This window comes from Hippopotamus amphibius, chromosome 3, assembly GCF_030028045.1.
Source record: "Hippopotamus amphibius kiboko isolate mHipAmp2 chromosome 3, mHipAmp2.hap2, whole genome shotgun sequence".
Lineage (NCBI taxonomy): Eukaryota > Metazoa > Chordata > Mammalia > Artiodactyla > Hippopotamidae > Hippopotamus > Hippopotamus amphibius.
Genome location: NC_080188.1, coordinates 57,386,592 through 57,402,743, shown reverse-complemented (window position 1 = coordinate 57,402,743; position 16,152 = coordinate 57,386,592). Strand labels below are relative to the sequence as shown.

Below are 16,152 nucleotides of genomic sequence, written 5' to 3'. Positions count from 1 at the left end.
GCCGCAATAAGAACAAGACGACCTAATAATCAACTGTAACCTTAAGATGTTCTGATACCTATGAAATGTCCTGCTCCTGCTCATGCAAGTTTCTGTTCGGAAACCCCCACGCCCCTTGCGTGTAACCCACAGCAACTCCCGCACTCTGTAACTGCCCATAACCTATAGTAATTATGTAACCAATCAGTTTGTGCCAAACTCAACTAGAGCCTTGTTTAAACCAACCAGTCCGTCTGTGCCAATTATAGCTATATGCCTTAACCTATATAAGGAAAAGATTCCCCTGAAATGGGGCCCAGAATTTTGGAGGGTTGGTTCGTCTGGGTCCACCAGCTCAATAAACCTGAGTTCTCCAACCCTCTGAATGTGATGCTTGGTCTCTCATGGGATCGATTTCTGCAACACCTCCATCTATAAAAGCTCTTGCCCACTGATTGTCAGTGGTGTGGGAGGCGGCCTTTGGACAGGAGTCTGCCTTCCCCACCCACCCTACCCCCCTGGCTGCTGGCATCCAAAATAAAGCAAATTTTCTTTCCGCCAACCTCGCCTCTTTATTGATTTTTTTGAGCAGTGAGCAGCCAGACCCCACTTTTGGTTGCATATCCATACAGTGGAATATTACTTGGTAATCAAAAGAAATGAAGTAGGGATTTCCCTGACAGTCCAGGGATTAGGACTCAGTGCTTTCACTGCAGTGGCCCAGGTTTGATCCCTGGTCGGGGAACTAAGACGCCCAAAAGCCGGGTGGTGAGGCCAAACAGACAAAAACCAGGGTGGGATGAAAGACTGTGTCTTTTTGTTATCTGCCCTGTTGAACCATTTTAAACCAGATATATTCATTACTTTGAATTCACAGATGCAATACCAAAAGAAAAAAAAAAAAAGATCCAGTTGGAGAAGCTAACATCTAACTTCCTCCAGCTCTAAAATTCAGACTTTAGAGCCAAATGTGAAGGCTTCTATCCCAGAATGACAGGAAAACTATTTGAAGTACCTCCTTTATCACAGTCTGGCCACCCTTTCTGGATATTCCTCCTCAGTATGCTTTAGTGTTAACAGGGGAACTTTCTTCACTGACCTGTGTAATTACTAAGTTTTGTGGCCTTTTGTTTTGAATCCACTAGGATTCTAAGGCTCAGTCTTGCAAACGTAGATGTCTTACAGATGACTGGATAAGATATAGTAATAGCGACCATTCATCAGGTGTATGTGTATGTATTTTTTATTTTTATTTTTTTTTATTTTGGGGAAGTTTATTAAAAATATCAAAAAGTTTTGAAAAAGTTAAACAGAATCATAGATCACTGTGAAGAAATACTTAGTTATCCATTTAACCAAAGCAACAGTTAAAGACTTCAAAGGCAAATACAGAGAGTTACATAATTATTTTTTAGAAAAAAAAGAAAAACACTTAGCTCTTTTAATAGAGAAGACTCGGTTTTATTAAGTAATCAAAGTCCTGATAAACACAACATGAAGCACAGGAAATTATTTTGATAAAACACAGAATCTTCATTTTCTAGGCAGATTATTTAAAAGGTAAAGAAAAACCTTTCATAATCTTATCAGGAACAGACCAATCGTAGTCAAAGAAAACTGTCCTTCTAGCGCTCTGTGCTTTCTAAATATTTCATTTACTCAACCAAGCTGTGATTATATCTATTTTATAAATGAGGTAACTGAGATCTCAGAAAAGGGTAATTAACCAGAGATCACCCAGCTAATAAAAAGCTTGTCAGAAATTCAAACTCATTGCTGGCCGCGCTCTATTGCCTGTGTTGGGGCTCAGGACCAACTACTTCAAAACATGTCACAATAGCATATTGATTGTTTTGAATTAAAGTTACTTGAGAAACAGCTAGTATGAGAATACCCTCCTTGCTGTCCCCTTGAAAGCAGGAAATAAATTTCCCATGTACAAGTTACCCACCCTGCACCAGAAGGATAGAAGACATTCTTATTACCAGAGTCAGAGAATTTAGGGCTGAGAAAACCATATAAGCAAACCTTGTTACTTCTTTAATTTACTGCACTTTTTTAATTTACTAGCCCAAATTCTGTTTAGATTCTTCACTAATTAAACACCCTAGCCTAAATTTCTGTCTTGTCAATTTCTTGCAAATTTATTGTTTCTTTGTCTAAAAAGTATAAAAGATGCCAGCTTTGGCCAATTCTTGGATTCTATTTCTATAAGACTTCTACATGCATGAATTAAATTTGGGGTTTTATCCTCATGTTAATCTGTCTTGTGTCAATTTAATTATTAGACCAGCCAAAAGAACTCAAGAAGGGTAGGGGGAATTTCCCCTTCCCGACACCTGCTAACTAGGCATTTAAGTTATCTAATGGTATGAGAGGGGACTGTTATGAATGTTGTTGGAGTTGAGTGTAGAGTGGTAGGAGGTGTTGTGAATAGTAAACGTTTTGATCCTTTTGAATTTTCAAAGAGACTTAGAACTGGCTTAGCTTTTCTTCTTTGCCCTAAAGATAGAAGGCAATCTAGTGATAATGGCCTAGGTCTAAATTCGAGTCTACCACTGTGACCTAAGGCAATTTGCTTATTTCTCTTAAATCCCTTATGCCTTTTTTTTTTTAATTTATTTATTTTTTGGCTGTGCTGGGTCTTCATTGCAAGTGGGCTTTCTCCAGTTGCAGCGAGCAGGGGCTATTCTTCATTGCGATACACAGGCTTCTCAGTGCAGGGGCTTCTCTTACTGCGGAGCACGGCTCTAGGCTTCAGTAGTTGTGGCACTCAGGCACAGTAGTTGTGGCACTCAGGCACAGTAGTTGTGGCTCGTAGGCTCTAGAGCACAGATTCAGTAGTGTGGCGCACAGGCTTAGTCGCTCCGTGGCATGTGGGATCTTCCCGGACCCGGACCAGGGATCAAACCTGTGTCCCCTGCATTGGCAGGCGGATTCTTAACCGCTGCACCAACAGGGAAGTCCCCCTTATGTCTTCATTCATGTAATAGACATATCAAATAAACCTACTGTTTAAGGTTATTGAGAGGATATAATGAACTATGTATGTATGTAAAGAACTTAGCACAATGTCTGACCATAGTAAGTGCTCAAAATATCATTGAAAAGGAGTCCTTACCCTTATCTTTTTTAATGCCAGTTCAACAGCTGGGAAGTGTTAAAAGGTAAACTGAAACATATTAAAGTTTTTAAGAATTTGAGCAAAAATCAGTTTGAATCTAGTAGTATCCAATATAGCAGATAGAAAAGAGCTCTGAAGACCTATACAAAATGAAAGATTTTATAGACAGGAAGGAGTGGAAAAAGGAAGTTACATTAGGCCTAAAAATAGGTGGGTTATTGCAAAGTTACTTTCATTTAGGGGATGGTAGAGGTCTAACAAGTAGATTACCTAACTAAAGCTAATCAGGCGATTCCTGATTGACTGATTTAAGATTCCATTTCTGAGAAAGCCGAAACTGTAATTAAGCCCCAGTCTGATGACCTGAGGTTTAGCATAAGCACGTCCATTTTGAGCTTGTTGTCTTGTTTTTCGTTGTTGTTTTTTGGTGGTTTTTTGGCTGCACAGAGCAGGATTTTATTTCCCTGAACAGGAAGCGAACCTGTGCCCCCTGCAGTGGAAGCATGGAGTCCTAACCACCAGACTGCCAGGGAATTCTCCCTGTTGTCTTGTTTTAAACAGAGGGCAGCCTGAAATTAAGATCCCCCATATATAAAACATTTTAAATTCTCTCGATGAAAGGTATTTTTAAAAACCACAAGTGTATAAAATCACATGCTTTACATTGTGTCAGGTAAATAGCTAATCATCACTCACAAAACCATTCACATTGTAATTATATTAGTGTTCATTATAATTTATAGAGAGTTGAATAATTGATAAAGCACTGTGCTGTATATTAACTCATTTGAACTTCACAAGAATCCTGTAGGGTATTAGTAACATCCCAATACAAATTAGGAAACATACTCAAGGAGGTGAAGTCACTTACGGGATTCAGGTATGAATGCTTTCAAACACTGGGTTCTCTCCCTAGACCAATGGAACCTCAGTCAACTTAGTGAGTCAAAACTACCCAGTTTTTTTTTTTTTAAACACCTTTTTAAAATAGGAAAATAGCAGAGCCAGAACCTCAATATATATGAAAGTCAACATATATGAAAGCAAACATACACACATTTATGACCTCACCATGTAAAATGTGATTTCTTCCAATAGGTATTAGGCAAAAAAGTTTGACAAACCCTGACTCTGTGTCTAGCCCTAGTTATACTTTTACTTGCTGTGGGAACTTTAAAAAGTCTATCTAACTGATTTATTTGTTTATAAAATAGGGATACAAATTGTTTTTTTTCTCTACCTCCCAGCAAGCTTTTTGAAAATCAAATGAGATTATGTACGTGAAAAAAAGCTCTGGAAGCTGTAAACTTTCTATACCAATGTTTGTACTACTGTAAACTTGGATTTGGGGGCTATAAGAAAAAATTGCAGATAATATTCAGAATTTTCAGGAACTCTATAGCGGAGTTCTACGTTGGGGAACTGTCTCTATCATTGCATCCCCTATGAGAGTGCGGGGCTGTCTAAGTAAGAGGGACAAGTGGGTATGAATTATTTGCGAACTTCCATTTTTTGTGATCTTCCTGCCCCTCAAATATAAAGGGTGACCATGAGTGACCCACATGACAAAAGTCTCTTTCCAAGCACTGTAATGCCTCACAAAAAGCCCCAATTCAATTACTGTCAAGAATTGAATTGAAAAAATACATATAAGGGACATTTATTAAGCTCTTACTGCACATAAGCCCACAGTTGGGTCTTTTCTTTCAATAAACAATATCTCTGATTTTTGTTTAAATCACCATTATATATTGAATACTCACACACAGGCTACTAAACCTAAAGTTACATAAGTAATCTATGTAACTTTAGGTTAGGTGATATTCTTCCTAGTTTATTATTTATTCTGGGGGCAATGATTTATTAACCTGGATAAAGATACAACTACTAAAGAGTAATATGGGTTTTTCTACAAGTTCTAATTGATTGAGTGAAAAAGCTTATCCAAACACTGCTCTTTCTTGTGGAAACAATCTCCTTTAATATGATCAGAATTTTCCTGGGGCTGGATTATCGCTGCCATTGAAGGACAAAATTTCCTCTGTCCTCTAGAAATCGCGCATAGCTCGAACTAAATCGGATATACCGTCCTTTCTCAGCCAGGGCGGAACAACTGGCCTTCTCCCCAGGTTTCTATTGAGACATTAAACTACATTTGCATCCTTTAACTAGGGAAGGGCAACCATCAAGTTTCAAGGAAGCACCTGGACTGCGGACGCTGTCAACTAGCCTTGTTACTTTAAAAGGAATTTATCAAATTTAGCGAAACCAATGGTAACTAACCCTCCAAGGTCGGCTCACGAGACCAGGAGAAAGTGAGCAAAAGATGACTCTGGCGGAGCACTTAGTCGGGGCTGAGGGACCCAGAACTAGGAAGCTTTGGTTTCCTCTGGGTTTTGTCCCTCCCAGATCTCTGAGCTGGCAAGCACTCGCTCCGCACTGCAGCCTGAGCCAATTGCAAAAGACCTAACCAAGCCCAGCCCAGCGGAAGGAACGGTTTCGGAGTTGTTTGTTGCCCTTCCATAAAGGAGCCCTTCCTTGTTCTTGCTTTTATTCTCTCTGGTATTTGACGGAACAACCCCCCAGAAGCAACTTAGTGTGACTGGTAAAACAAAATATACCAAAAGCTCGCAGCAACATAAAGGATGAAGTTCTTTCTGAACGTCCTCCTGCTTCTGCCCTTGCTGCCCATCTGCATCTTAGAGTCTCTCCTGAAGCTTTTTATTCCCAGGAAGAGAAAATCAGTTACTGGAGAAATCGTCTTGATTACTGGAGCTGGTCACGGAATTGGGAGACTGACTGCCTATGAATTTGCCAAACTTAAATGCAAACTGGTCCTGTGGGATATAAATAAGGTAATAATACTTACTATGTTTTACTTTCCGGTACCTTTCATCTGTGTTGCATTTTGCTGGCAACAGCCCGTACAGAATTTCTGTTAAGTATGTAGAAAAAAAATTACTAGTATTGCCATTTTATAGATGGGGGAAAAACACGGGTTAATTACTGTGTTGATGATCACATGGTGAACGAACCCAGAGGATATAAGATTCCCAGTTACTGTCTGTCACTAATTTGACATTGTAAATTTATCTTCACTTTGCCCTGAAAATAATTTGTAATCTCCTCCTGAACCTGATTTCACTGATCCCTCTGTCTTTTTTTTTTTAGAGCTCACTGTGCGGGCATGCAGGATATTAGTTCCCCAACCAGGGTTCGAACCCATGCTCCCTGCATTGGGAATGCAGAGTCTTAACCACTGCACTGCCAGGGAAGTCCCTGATCCCTCTCTCTTAATCATGGAAAAGTCATAGTTTAAGCTAGTATATTAAAAGAGTAAGAGATTTGCACCTATTGAGAGAAAAATCTTACAGTTACTGAGATAAGTGCATTTAAAAGATACCCAAGAGAAAGCAAGATTACTATGCCATAGTAATTGCCAAGAGGTATTTTTTAAATCATCTTTTAGTTAAAAACAACGAAAAAAAAAACCAACCTTCAATGTAATTCCCAGAATACGTGTACCTTAAGGAAGGGAGGAGGTCTTAGACTCTTACTTTTTATTATTTGGCCAGTGTCAGACGGACAAAGGGGTTTCTGGGAGACCCTCGATGGCGTGAAATACCATCCCTGCACATTAGTCAATATCCAGTGCTGTAAACAGGAATTCAGGGGATTGAGGTTGGCTAACCAGTGAGTGGGTGATTGAAATGGCATCAACAAATACCCATTGACTGTCTGTTACCTAGATATTAAGAACACAGTGGCAAACAGGAGATAGGGTCCCCTCAATCTAGTAGGGAAAATAAACATTAAATAATTCCATGTGCAATGAAAGGTAGAAACTAGGCGTGGCCTCATTTGATGTGGTCACAGTGGTGAGTGGCAGGCATGGTGGTGTGGTCAGACTCAGAGGAGCTATGCATTTCATGGCTAACTTACTGAACATCACGGTAGGTTCCTTTTCTGCAAAATGGATAAGATAACAGTACTTTCCTAAGAGGGCTGGGAGGATTATACCAAATACTGAACGCAAAGCATGTAGTGCAGTATCTGGCACATGGTAAACACACTAAGGTGTTAGTTATTATTATTCCTCAACAAAGTGAAGTTTAAGCTAAAATTTGAAGATGTATAAGAGTGTACACATCTAAGTTTGAGACTCCCAGTGCTGGTCTGTACAGACTTTTTTCTGATCTGAAGTTAAGTGCGTTTACCCAACAAATATTTATCAAGCACTACTACCTACCAGACATTGTTCTCATGCAGAACTGAGGATACAGCAGTGAGGAAAACCTTATGAGCTAGGGACAATAAACAAGACATGCTGTATAATAAACTGTGTAATTGTTGGATGGTGGTAAGTATAAGGGAAAAATAAAACATGAAAAGGGATAGGGACTCCATACTGTGGGGATGGCAGAGGTGGGAGTGTTGTTCTTACACAGAAGGTCTCACCGAGGTGGAGACAATTGAGTCAAGACCAGAAGAGGCAGAGAGTACAGTGAGGCCCTGGCACACCTCTGCAGAGAGAGATCCACAAAGGCAAAGTCTGGCGCAGAAGGGAGAGAAGGAAAAGAAGGGTCTAGAGCTGTGCTACTATTGTTTTGGTGCAATGGTAGATAGTAGCCACCAGCCACTTGTGGCTGTTGAGTGTTTGAAGTGTGGCTTCTCTGAATTAGGATGTGCTGTAGGTGTAAATACTCACAGGATTTCAAAGACCAGTATGGAAAAAAAAGAATGTAGGATATCTTATTAATAACTTCTATCTGGATTACATGTTGAAGTGATAATACTTCATAATAAATATTTCAAAATAATAATATTTTGGATATGTTAAGTTAAAATATACTAAATTTAAAAAATTTTAATGTGCTACTAGAAAAGTTAAAATTAAATATGTGGCTTGCATTTTATTTTTGTGGGGTGGCTCTGGTCTGGAGACTTAAATAACAGCAGTGCCAGATTGTGAAGGTTCGTTCCTGTAGGCTGTGCTTCAGCTTTAATGAGGGAGCCAGTGGAGGGTTTGAAGCCAGTTTCTATTGTAGAGGCTCCTCTGGCTGCTGAGTTGCAGGGAAAGCAGACAGGAGACTATTGTGATAATCCAGGTGAGAAATGATGCTGGCTTGTCAGACTAGGCTGGTAGCAGCAGAAGTAGGGTGGAAATTTCAAGCAGTCCAGGCAGCAGAACCTAGAGAGGTAAAACTTTTGGGCTGGTGGATGTGTGGAGAGTGAGTAAGAACGTGAAGGAGAGTTTAAGATTGTTTTAGGATCCAGTTAGAAGGGCAGGGAGGGGCAATATCAAATTCTTTTCACCTAGGGCACAAATTGTTCCCAGGGGGAATTTCAAGGATTAAGTCAAATAGCAAGGATAACAATGTCCAACTTTATCCATCTCAGGATGTCAGGGACAGACGTCTTCATAGTCATCGTGAAGTCTACAAAAAAACGAATTTGAATTTAGGGAGGGATTGGGAGTGACTTCAGTTTTTTTATTCTACTGAGACTAATGCCATGAATTATTCATTCTGTTTTATGCAGATAATCCCATATTTCTTGACCATTCTCACCCCCATGTCTGGTTAGATAAGTTTGGAAAGATAAATTTACAGTAAGTGATGAGCACATAGCATATACTCCAAGGTTGTTTATTGAATGAAGAAGTGAATTAATGAAGAATTGGAAAATAGGAGGAATTAGAAAAACATTCATGTTTATTAATCTAGGTAATGGGCAAAAGGTTTTAGTTGTGGAGGTAGAGGGCAAAGAGTGATATGTAAAGACTGAAGAAGCACGCAGGATTTAAATTTGAGAACTGAATCCAACACAGTAGAAAAAATTAATTTACCAAGGGAAATCCTGAAAAATGATGAGCAGTTCCATTGTGCTGAGAAAAATGTTAAGGGAGGAATGCATTCTTTTCTGCAGGTCTGCTTATTTTTTATTTCTTATCAAATGAATATGGAGATGGACTAAAATTTTTTTTCTGGAGGAATTTAGAACTTAAGTTTGTTGCATAGTTCAGAAGGGGTGGGAAGGAAACCTAGGCCCTAAGCGAAGAAGATCAAGGAAGTTTGGCAAAAGTGAGTCTGCAAATGTAAAGGCATCTTTGCCTCTACACACTCTGTCCATTGACAGTTAGAGAACGCCAACCTCTGAAAACAAAATAATTGGTAAATGGATTTTTATTGTAAAATTTGTTCCAAATATGGCCTGAATTTTATAAAGGTAAGACCCCCCCCCCCAAATCAGTACAATATACCTTATTTTTTTTGGCTTTAAAATCAAATAATTTATTCACAGATGAATTAGACATTAGTTTTGTTTCTTTTAATTATCTGCTCCCCCCCCCCCCAAGTGTTGGTCATCTCAGCCTTTTTGGCAATCATCTTGATGTTCAGGTGTCCTTGTGGGCAGCCTTCTCCAAGTTGGCTGTTGCACTGTCCCCCACGGCTCTGCACGGGAAGTTTGGAGCCCAGAGTAATTTTACCCTCAAAAATCTTTCCACTGTAGTACAATATACCTTTTATACTTGTTTTTAATTGTGGTAAAATATATATAACATAAAATTTTCCATTTTAACTATTTTTAAATTCAGTGACATTAAGTATATTCATTGTCATTCAATAATCTCTGCTATCCATCTCCAGAACTTTTTCATCATCCCATTCTGAAACTCTGTATTATTAAACAAATTATCTCTACTTCTCTCTCCCCTAACCACCATTCTTCTTTCCATCTCTTTGAATTTGACTACTCTAGGTATCTCATGTAACTGGAATGATACAATATTTGGCCTTTTGGGTCTGGCTTATTTCACTTAGCTTAATATTCTCAAGGTTCAACCATGCCGTAGCATATGTCAGAATTTTATTCCTCTTGAAGGCCAAATCCCACCATATGTATTATATATAACACAATAATAACATATTCTTTTAAAGGAAAGTGCTAAAAGCTGCCTGTGAGATACAGGAGGGCACCATAAAGTTTACCTGAGGTGTCTTGATGTCCCTTGGGGAGTAAGGGCTCCTCATCAGGGGATTCCCTGGGGGTCCAGTGGTTAGGGCTCCACCCCCTCCCTGCTGAGGGCCTGGGTTAGATCCCTGGTCAGGGAACTGATACCCTGCAAGCCGTGCAGTGTATACCCCCCATCCCCCCAAAAATGGCTCCTCCCCAGAGTATGTTACAATTTGTGTGGGAGATTTCGGTAAAGGGAAAACACGCTGTTTCCTTTTACTGCCACCATAAGTTCACTACGCACACTGCTAATTCTTTCCATAGCTGTCCAGATTTGGTTTCACAGCAAAAGTAATTGCATTTACTAGCAAATTTGCACACTGGTGTTCTGTTTTACCATTCTCTCTGTGGAAAAATGTAGTAAGTTCTCTTACTTCGTTCACTGCAGGTCAGTGTAGTGAGTGTGTCCACTTGTGCAGTAGCTGGAAATAGTATCTTGGCATACAGAGTTCACAGAAGAAACCACAAACCAAGGTGTCTTTTGAGACTTTTTTAATATAAAAAAGCTATAAATTTTTTAATATAAAAAAGCTATAAAATCAAAAGCAAGCCAACAAACAAGCAGAAATAGAAACAAACAAAGACAGAACACTATGGTCTGATCCTGAATTTAAGGTGACTCAAAAGTAATGCCCCCAACTGGGCTCATTGTTCCTTGCCTCAAATCTGCTCTCTCCGTGTGATCTCCAGCTGACACGTACCCAATTACCAAACCTGAAAAACAAGGACATCAGCCTGGATTCCTTCCCATCTTCCTCATCCAATCACCAAATCCTGATGATTTCACCTCCTGAAGATACATTTTTTTTAAATTGGCTGCATTGGGTTTTCGTTGCTGCACTCGGGCTTTCTCCAGTTGCTGAGAGCGGTGCTCTTCATTGTAGTGGCTTCTCTTGTTGCAGAGCACGGGCTCTAGGCACGTGGGCTTCAATAGTTGCGGCACACAGGCTCGATAGTTATGGGGCACGGGCTTAGTTGCTCCATGGCATGTGGAATCTTCCCAGAGCAGGGCTCGAACGCATGTGCCCTGCATTGGCAGGCGGATTTTTAACCACTGCGCCACCTAGGAAGTCCCTTCTGAAGATACATTTTAAAGATTATTCTCTTCTTTATATTCTTTCTACTGGAGCCACGATTCAAGCTTGTATCATCTCTTGCTAAATCACTGTAACTGCCTGATAATTCTTCTCTTTTCAGACCCTTAAAATCTGTCCTTCATACATTAGAAAGAGTAATCAATATATTACACAAATCTGACTGTGTAATTTAATCAATGGCTCTACAAACTTTTTGGATTAAATTTAATATGACATCTAATGGCCTTTAATCTGGACTCTTGCTGGCCTTGAACTTTATGACTCAGAAATACCAATCTGCTAGTGCTTTCCCACGGGACCTTTCTCCTGTCCATCCCTTTGCTTACGCTGCCTGGCATGCCTTTTCCCCTCTTTTTACCTGGCTGTTCCACTCACCAACTCAGGACCTCTTCTTTCAGTGCCTCTAGAATTGTAGTGCACTCCCCTCCTCTGTGTTCCCATAACTCTCTTTATATAGCTCTATTATTATACTTACCACAATATATTAGTTTAAGTCATATGAAACTGGCCATATTCAGTCCTTCATTCCAAAGCGGCAGCAATTTCATATGGTCCTACCTAAATGTTATACTTATTTTATGTTTCTTTCTACGACGCCACAAGCTTGCTGAGATCAGCACTGTGTCTCACTCATATGTGTGTCCACAGGTTCTCCTAAGCATCGTGACTATGACCTAGACATTAAAATGTTGGAGGAATGAGTGACTGAATGAATGGATGAACTGTAGTTAACTCCTTACAGTATTTAGGTATTTTACAGCCAGAAAATTGATATCCACAGATAGTTTTTAGTGACACAGAAAAAAAACTCAACATCATTTTTTTAAAGACATATGGAATATGCGTGCGCGCACGCGCGCACACACACACACGTACATATACATTTGCAAAGTATGTAAAATCAATGAATACAAACCCAGAATTTTAAGGTTTTTATCTTCTTTTGAAAAGCTTGCTTTAAATTCAGTTCCAAATAAGAGGCTAGTTGAAGTACAGGGAACAAAGGGTGCCTATCTCTCTGTCAAAAATATGTCAGTTAAATTCTTGCCCATTCCTAGCTCAAAGCATCTGCCTACTCTTAACTGTTTTCATCTGTTGCTATAATATGCTCATGTCATTTGTTTTGTTCTCCCTGACCTTTGTTGCTTTTTTGTAGCATGGACTTGAGGAAACAGCTGCTGAATGCAAGAGACTGGGTGCAAAGGCTCATGCCTTTGTGGTAGACTGCAGTAGCCGAGAAGATATTTACAGCTCTGCAAAGAAGGTGAAGTTTTAAATTTGGTTTGAATCATATGTCAGAACTGGGAGGGATTTTGGAGACGACCCAGTTATGATGTAGACAAAATAACAGAAGTTGTGTGGTTCGCCCAAAGTTGTGCAGCTAGCCAGTGGCAGACCCAGAACCAGAACCTAGAACTGAGGTTCCCAGACTTTAGTGTGTTCTGGAATCTTCCAAGGAACTTGTTAAGAATTAGGCACCCCAGATGTAACAGAGGTTTTCTTTCAGTAGGTCGAGGGCTGGGCCCAGGAATCTGTATGTTTCGCACCCTGTGCACCCACACTTTGCCCATCCGATTCCAATGCAGATGAATCCTTGGATGACCTGCAGTATCACCGGCGGGGTCTTCTGAAGCCCAGTCAATGAACTGGATTAGGAAGTTAGGATAAACCTAATTGCTTATCACACTTTGATCGTATGTAGATCTGTTTCTAGAAAGCACTATTTGCCTCTTCTGTATATAACTGAGATGTGCTATGTGTATTGGGACTTCACGATGAATACATTCATACACATCTTTGTTAGCTAAATACTGTAATGGTAGAAATGTCATTAGGGCTTGGGAGAATTCTATAAAATGCACATGCCTGGACCTCACCCCTGGACATTATGTTTAGTGTGGTGTGAAGATTCCGATTCTACCAGATCTGAGAATCTCTTTGTTTAGGAAACTTTAAATTTGGGGATGTTTTTAACTTCTATTTTTAGATTGTAATTTTTTATTTCAAACAAACGCCTCTTTATTATTGGTGAGGCCCGAGCTAAGCCTAAAGAATTAAGTAGAAATTACGCAGGCCAGTGGTGGGAAAGGGCTTTCCTGGAGAGGGGTACAGTAAGAATAAGGCCTATAGGTAAGAAATATCTACATTTAACAATGACTGTTTTACTTAAAGTAACAGTGATTCTCTGTCAGAGAAATGAGTGCTCTTTCAATTAATAGTAGCTACCACTTTGGGCAAGTTACTTTGGGCAAGTTACTTAACCTCTCTGTGCCTAACTTTTCTCAATTATAAAATGGGGATTGCAGCAATACCTACCTCATAGAGTTGTTATGAGGATTAAGTGAATTAATGATGTAAAGTTCTTAGAACAGTACTTGGGGAATTCCCTGGTGGTCCAATAGTTAGGACTCCATGCTCTCACTGCCAGGGGCCCAGGTTCGATCGATCCCTGGTTGGGGAACTAAAATCCCACAAGCTTCACAGTATGGCCAAAGTCAACAATAACAAACAAAATAAAACAGAAACTAGTACCTGGTGCTCAATAGCCACTTTGTAAGAATTAGTTATTAGTATTAAAATAGAATCACCCATACCATCTGTATAATTTTGCTATTGGCCATTGTCAAGGGGATTTACTAGTTACCTAACATGGAAAACATTCATTTCCAGACTTATCTGGGCATAGACTTTTCTGGAAAAGATAATTTTATTATTTGAACGTATTCCATGTATTTTAACCATTGTGTTTTACATTATTCTAAGATAAACTATATGCTTAAACAGAGTTTACACAATGGACGTGTGATTATCAGATATTTTGACATGGCTATTTTGATGTGATTTTAGTATCAGGACAATTTTATGCTACGTAAACAAACTCTCAGCTTGCTTTCATTATTAAGAGATGTGCAAACCCTGGGGAGACAATATGTGATAACAGGGAGCTTGAGGATGAAGATAGGGTCAAAAGTGTCTTTGGCAATATAAAACAGTAATGTATGTCATGAGTCTCATTAATTTGGAGGCCTTATGGGAGCTTCATCCATTCAACCACACAAAACGTCCTGTTTTTCTCAATGACTTGGGGGCATTATCCTGAACAACAGTTTTTTTATATTGTGCTGGAGATGTGGCTATAGCTATAAGCAGTGTTCATCAAGGGCCAAACAACTCAGCCTGGCTCTTCAGGAATTTAAATACAACCCGATGAAATTCAGTTCTGGCTGATGAACCTTCAGCAATGACACACTGATGTCCCCCTGAGGTACTGATGGGCCTTCTCCCCAGCTTCCTTGCTGTCTGAGGCGGCTTGTCTTAGACTGTGAGGTCAGAGGATCCGAGAGAGTCCCAGCTCTGTGTGACCTTCAACACCCATGTGACCTTCAACACCCATGTGACCCTGTTTCATGTTTCTGACCTTTAAAACGAGCAGAATTAAATGAAATACATAACGAGTTGTGTAAAATGCATAGCATAGTGTAAGGCTTTACGGGGCCACATACCACCTCTCCCTCAGTCCTCCAGCACACCACGGCGTTATGAAATAATGATAACTCTACTAAAAGGAGCTAGCTGAACACAGTGTATAACAACATGCACTGTAACTCTGGAGACCATCCACCAAGAAGCTTATTTATGCAAAGAACCGTCAAAATATGGAAGAAGATATTCTTGCATTGCTAGTCCCTAAGGCTGTTGTCACCTGGTGGGGAAAGGTTGGTGAGCAATAGATGAAGTGACCTCAAAAATAAAGAAATAGAAGATGTGGCCACTTAATGGTATAGTCTTACATAGTTCCCCCGTAACAGTCCCTGCATTTGTCAGTTAATTTAATGTTTTTTTCTTTGCTTACCTTTTGAAGTAGTATTTTTAAAATAAATACTGCTTATCTGTCACTGGTTAGGTTTTTTGTTAGCCAAATGCGTCTTGGGCTCTAATCAATAGATCAAAGTCAAGAGACTAAATTGCAAAAGAAAATTTCTATCTAGTAGACTTACAGGCAGGGCTATTTTGAAATTAAGTACTTAAAATTAAAAGTATTTTTTATTTCCATTTGGCACATAGGTTACAAAACTACTTTTTTCCCACATTTGATAGAAAAATTATACTTTTTTAATAGTCATTGCATGCAAACCTACTCTCAGACCTCAATATTGCAAATATATTTCTTATTTTATTTTTAAAGGTAAAGGCAGAAATTGGAGATGTTAGTATTTTAGTAAATAATGCTGGTATAGTCTACACATCGGATTTGTTTGCTACACAAGACCCTCAGATTGAAAAGACTTTTGAAGTTAATGTACTTGCACATTTCTGGGTAAGTATGATTTCTTTTACAAAAACATTCTCTTTTGTGTAACCCAATAATTAAGTTTAAAGTGGAGCTTTCAGCAGACATGAGGATGTATCAAATCAATACTAAAGTTTTCTCCAGGTACCAGGGATAACAATATACAAAGAGATCATTTTTCATACTGTGACCAAATCCTATCAATCATTCTTCTCCTACCTCAAAAATATTAATAATATTAATAATAAGAATAAGAGGACTTCCCTGGTGACACAGTAGTTAAGAATCCATCTGCCAATGCAGGGGACACGGGTTTGATCCCTGGTCCATGAAGATCCCACCTGCTGCAGAGCAACTAAGCCCGTGGGCCACAGTTACTGAAGCCTGCATGCCTAGACCCTGTGCTTCACAACAAGAGAAGCCACCACAAGGAGAAGCCTGCGCATCACAAGGGAGAGTAGCCCCGGCTCACCGCAACTAAAGAGAAAGCCCATGCACAGCGACAAAGACCCAAAGCAGCCAAAAATTAAAAACAAAAAACAAAAAAAGAATAAGAATAAGCTTTGGGTGTTATATATGTTTTAATCCTAAGCTAGAATCTCACATTTCTGTGTGATCCTGTTTAGAGAGATGAAGGAAGGGAT

The 16,152-nt window shown here is 39.5% G+C and overlaps 1 protein-coding gene across 2 annotated transcripts in view; it reads left to right on the top strand.

The window, feature by feature from the left end:
* Positions 1 to 5,602: 5,602 nt before the first annotated feature.
* HSD17B11 (hydroxysteroid 17-beta dehydrogenase 11) overlaps positions 5,603 to 16,152 on the top strand; it is a 34,473-nt gene continuing 23,923 nt past the window's right edge. For both annotated transcript variants that reach the window (XM_057730109.1, XM_057730108.1), the window contains exons 1-3: positions 5,603 to 5,958; positions 12,374 to 12,481; positions 15,404 to 15,535. In XM_057730109.1, the coding sequence (XP_057586092.1) occupies positions 5,749 to 5,958; positions 12,374 to 12,481; positions 15,404 to 15,535 (450 nt within the window). In that variant the 5' untranslated portion in view covers positions 5,603 to 5,748. The remainder of the gene's footprint in view (positions 5,959 to 12,373; positions 12,482 to 15,403; positions 15,536 to 16,152) is intronic.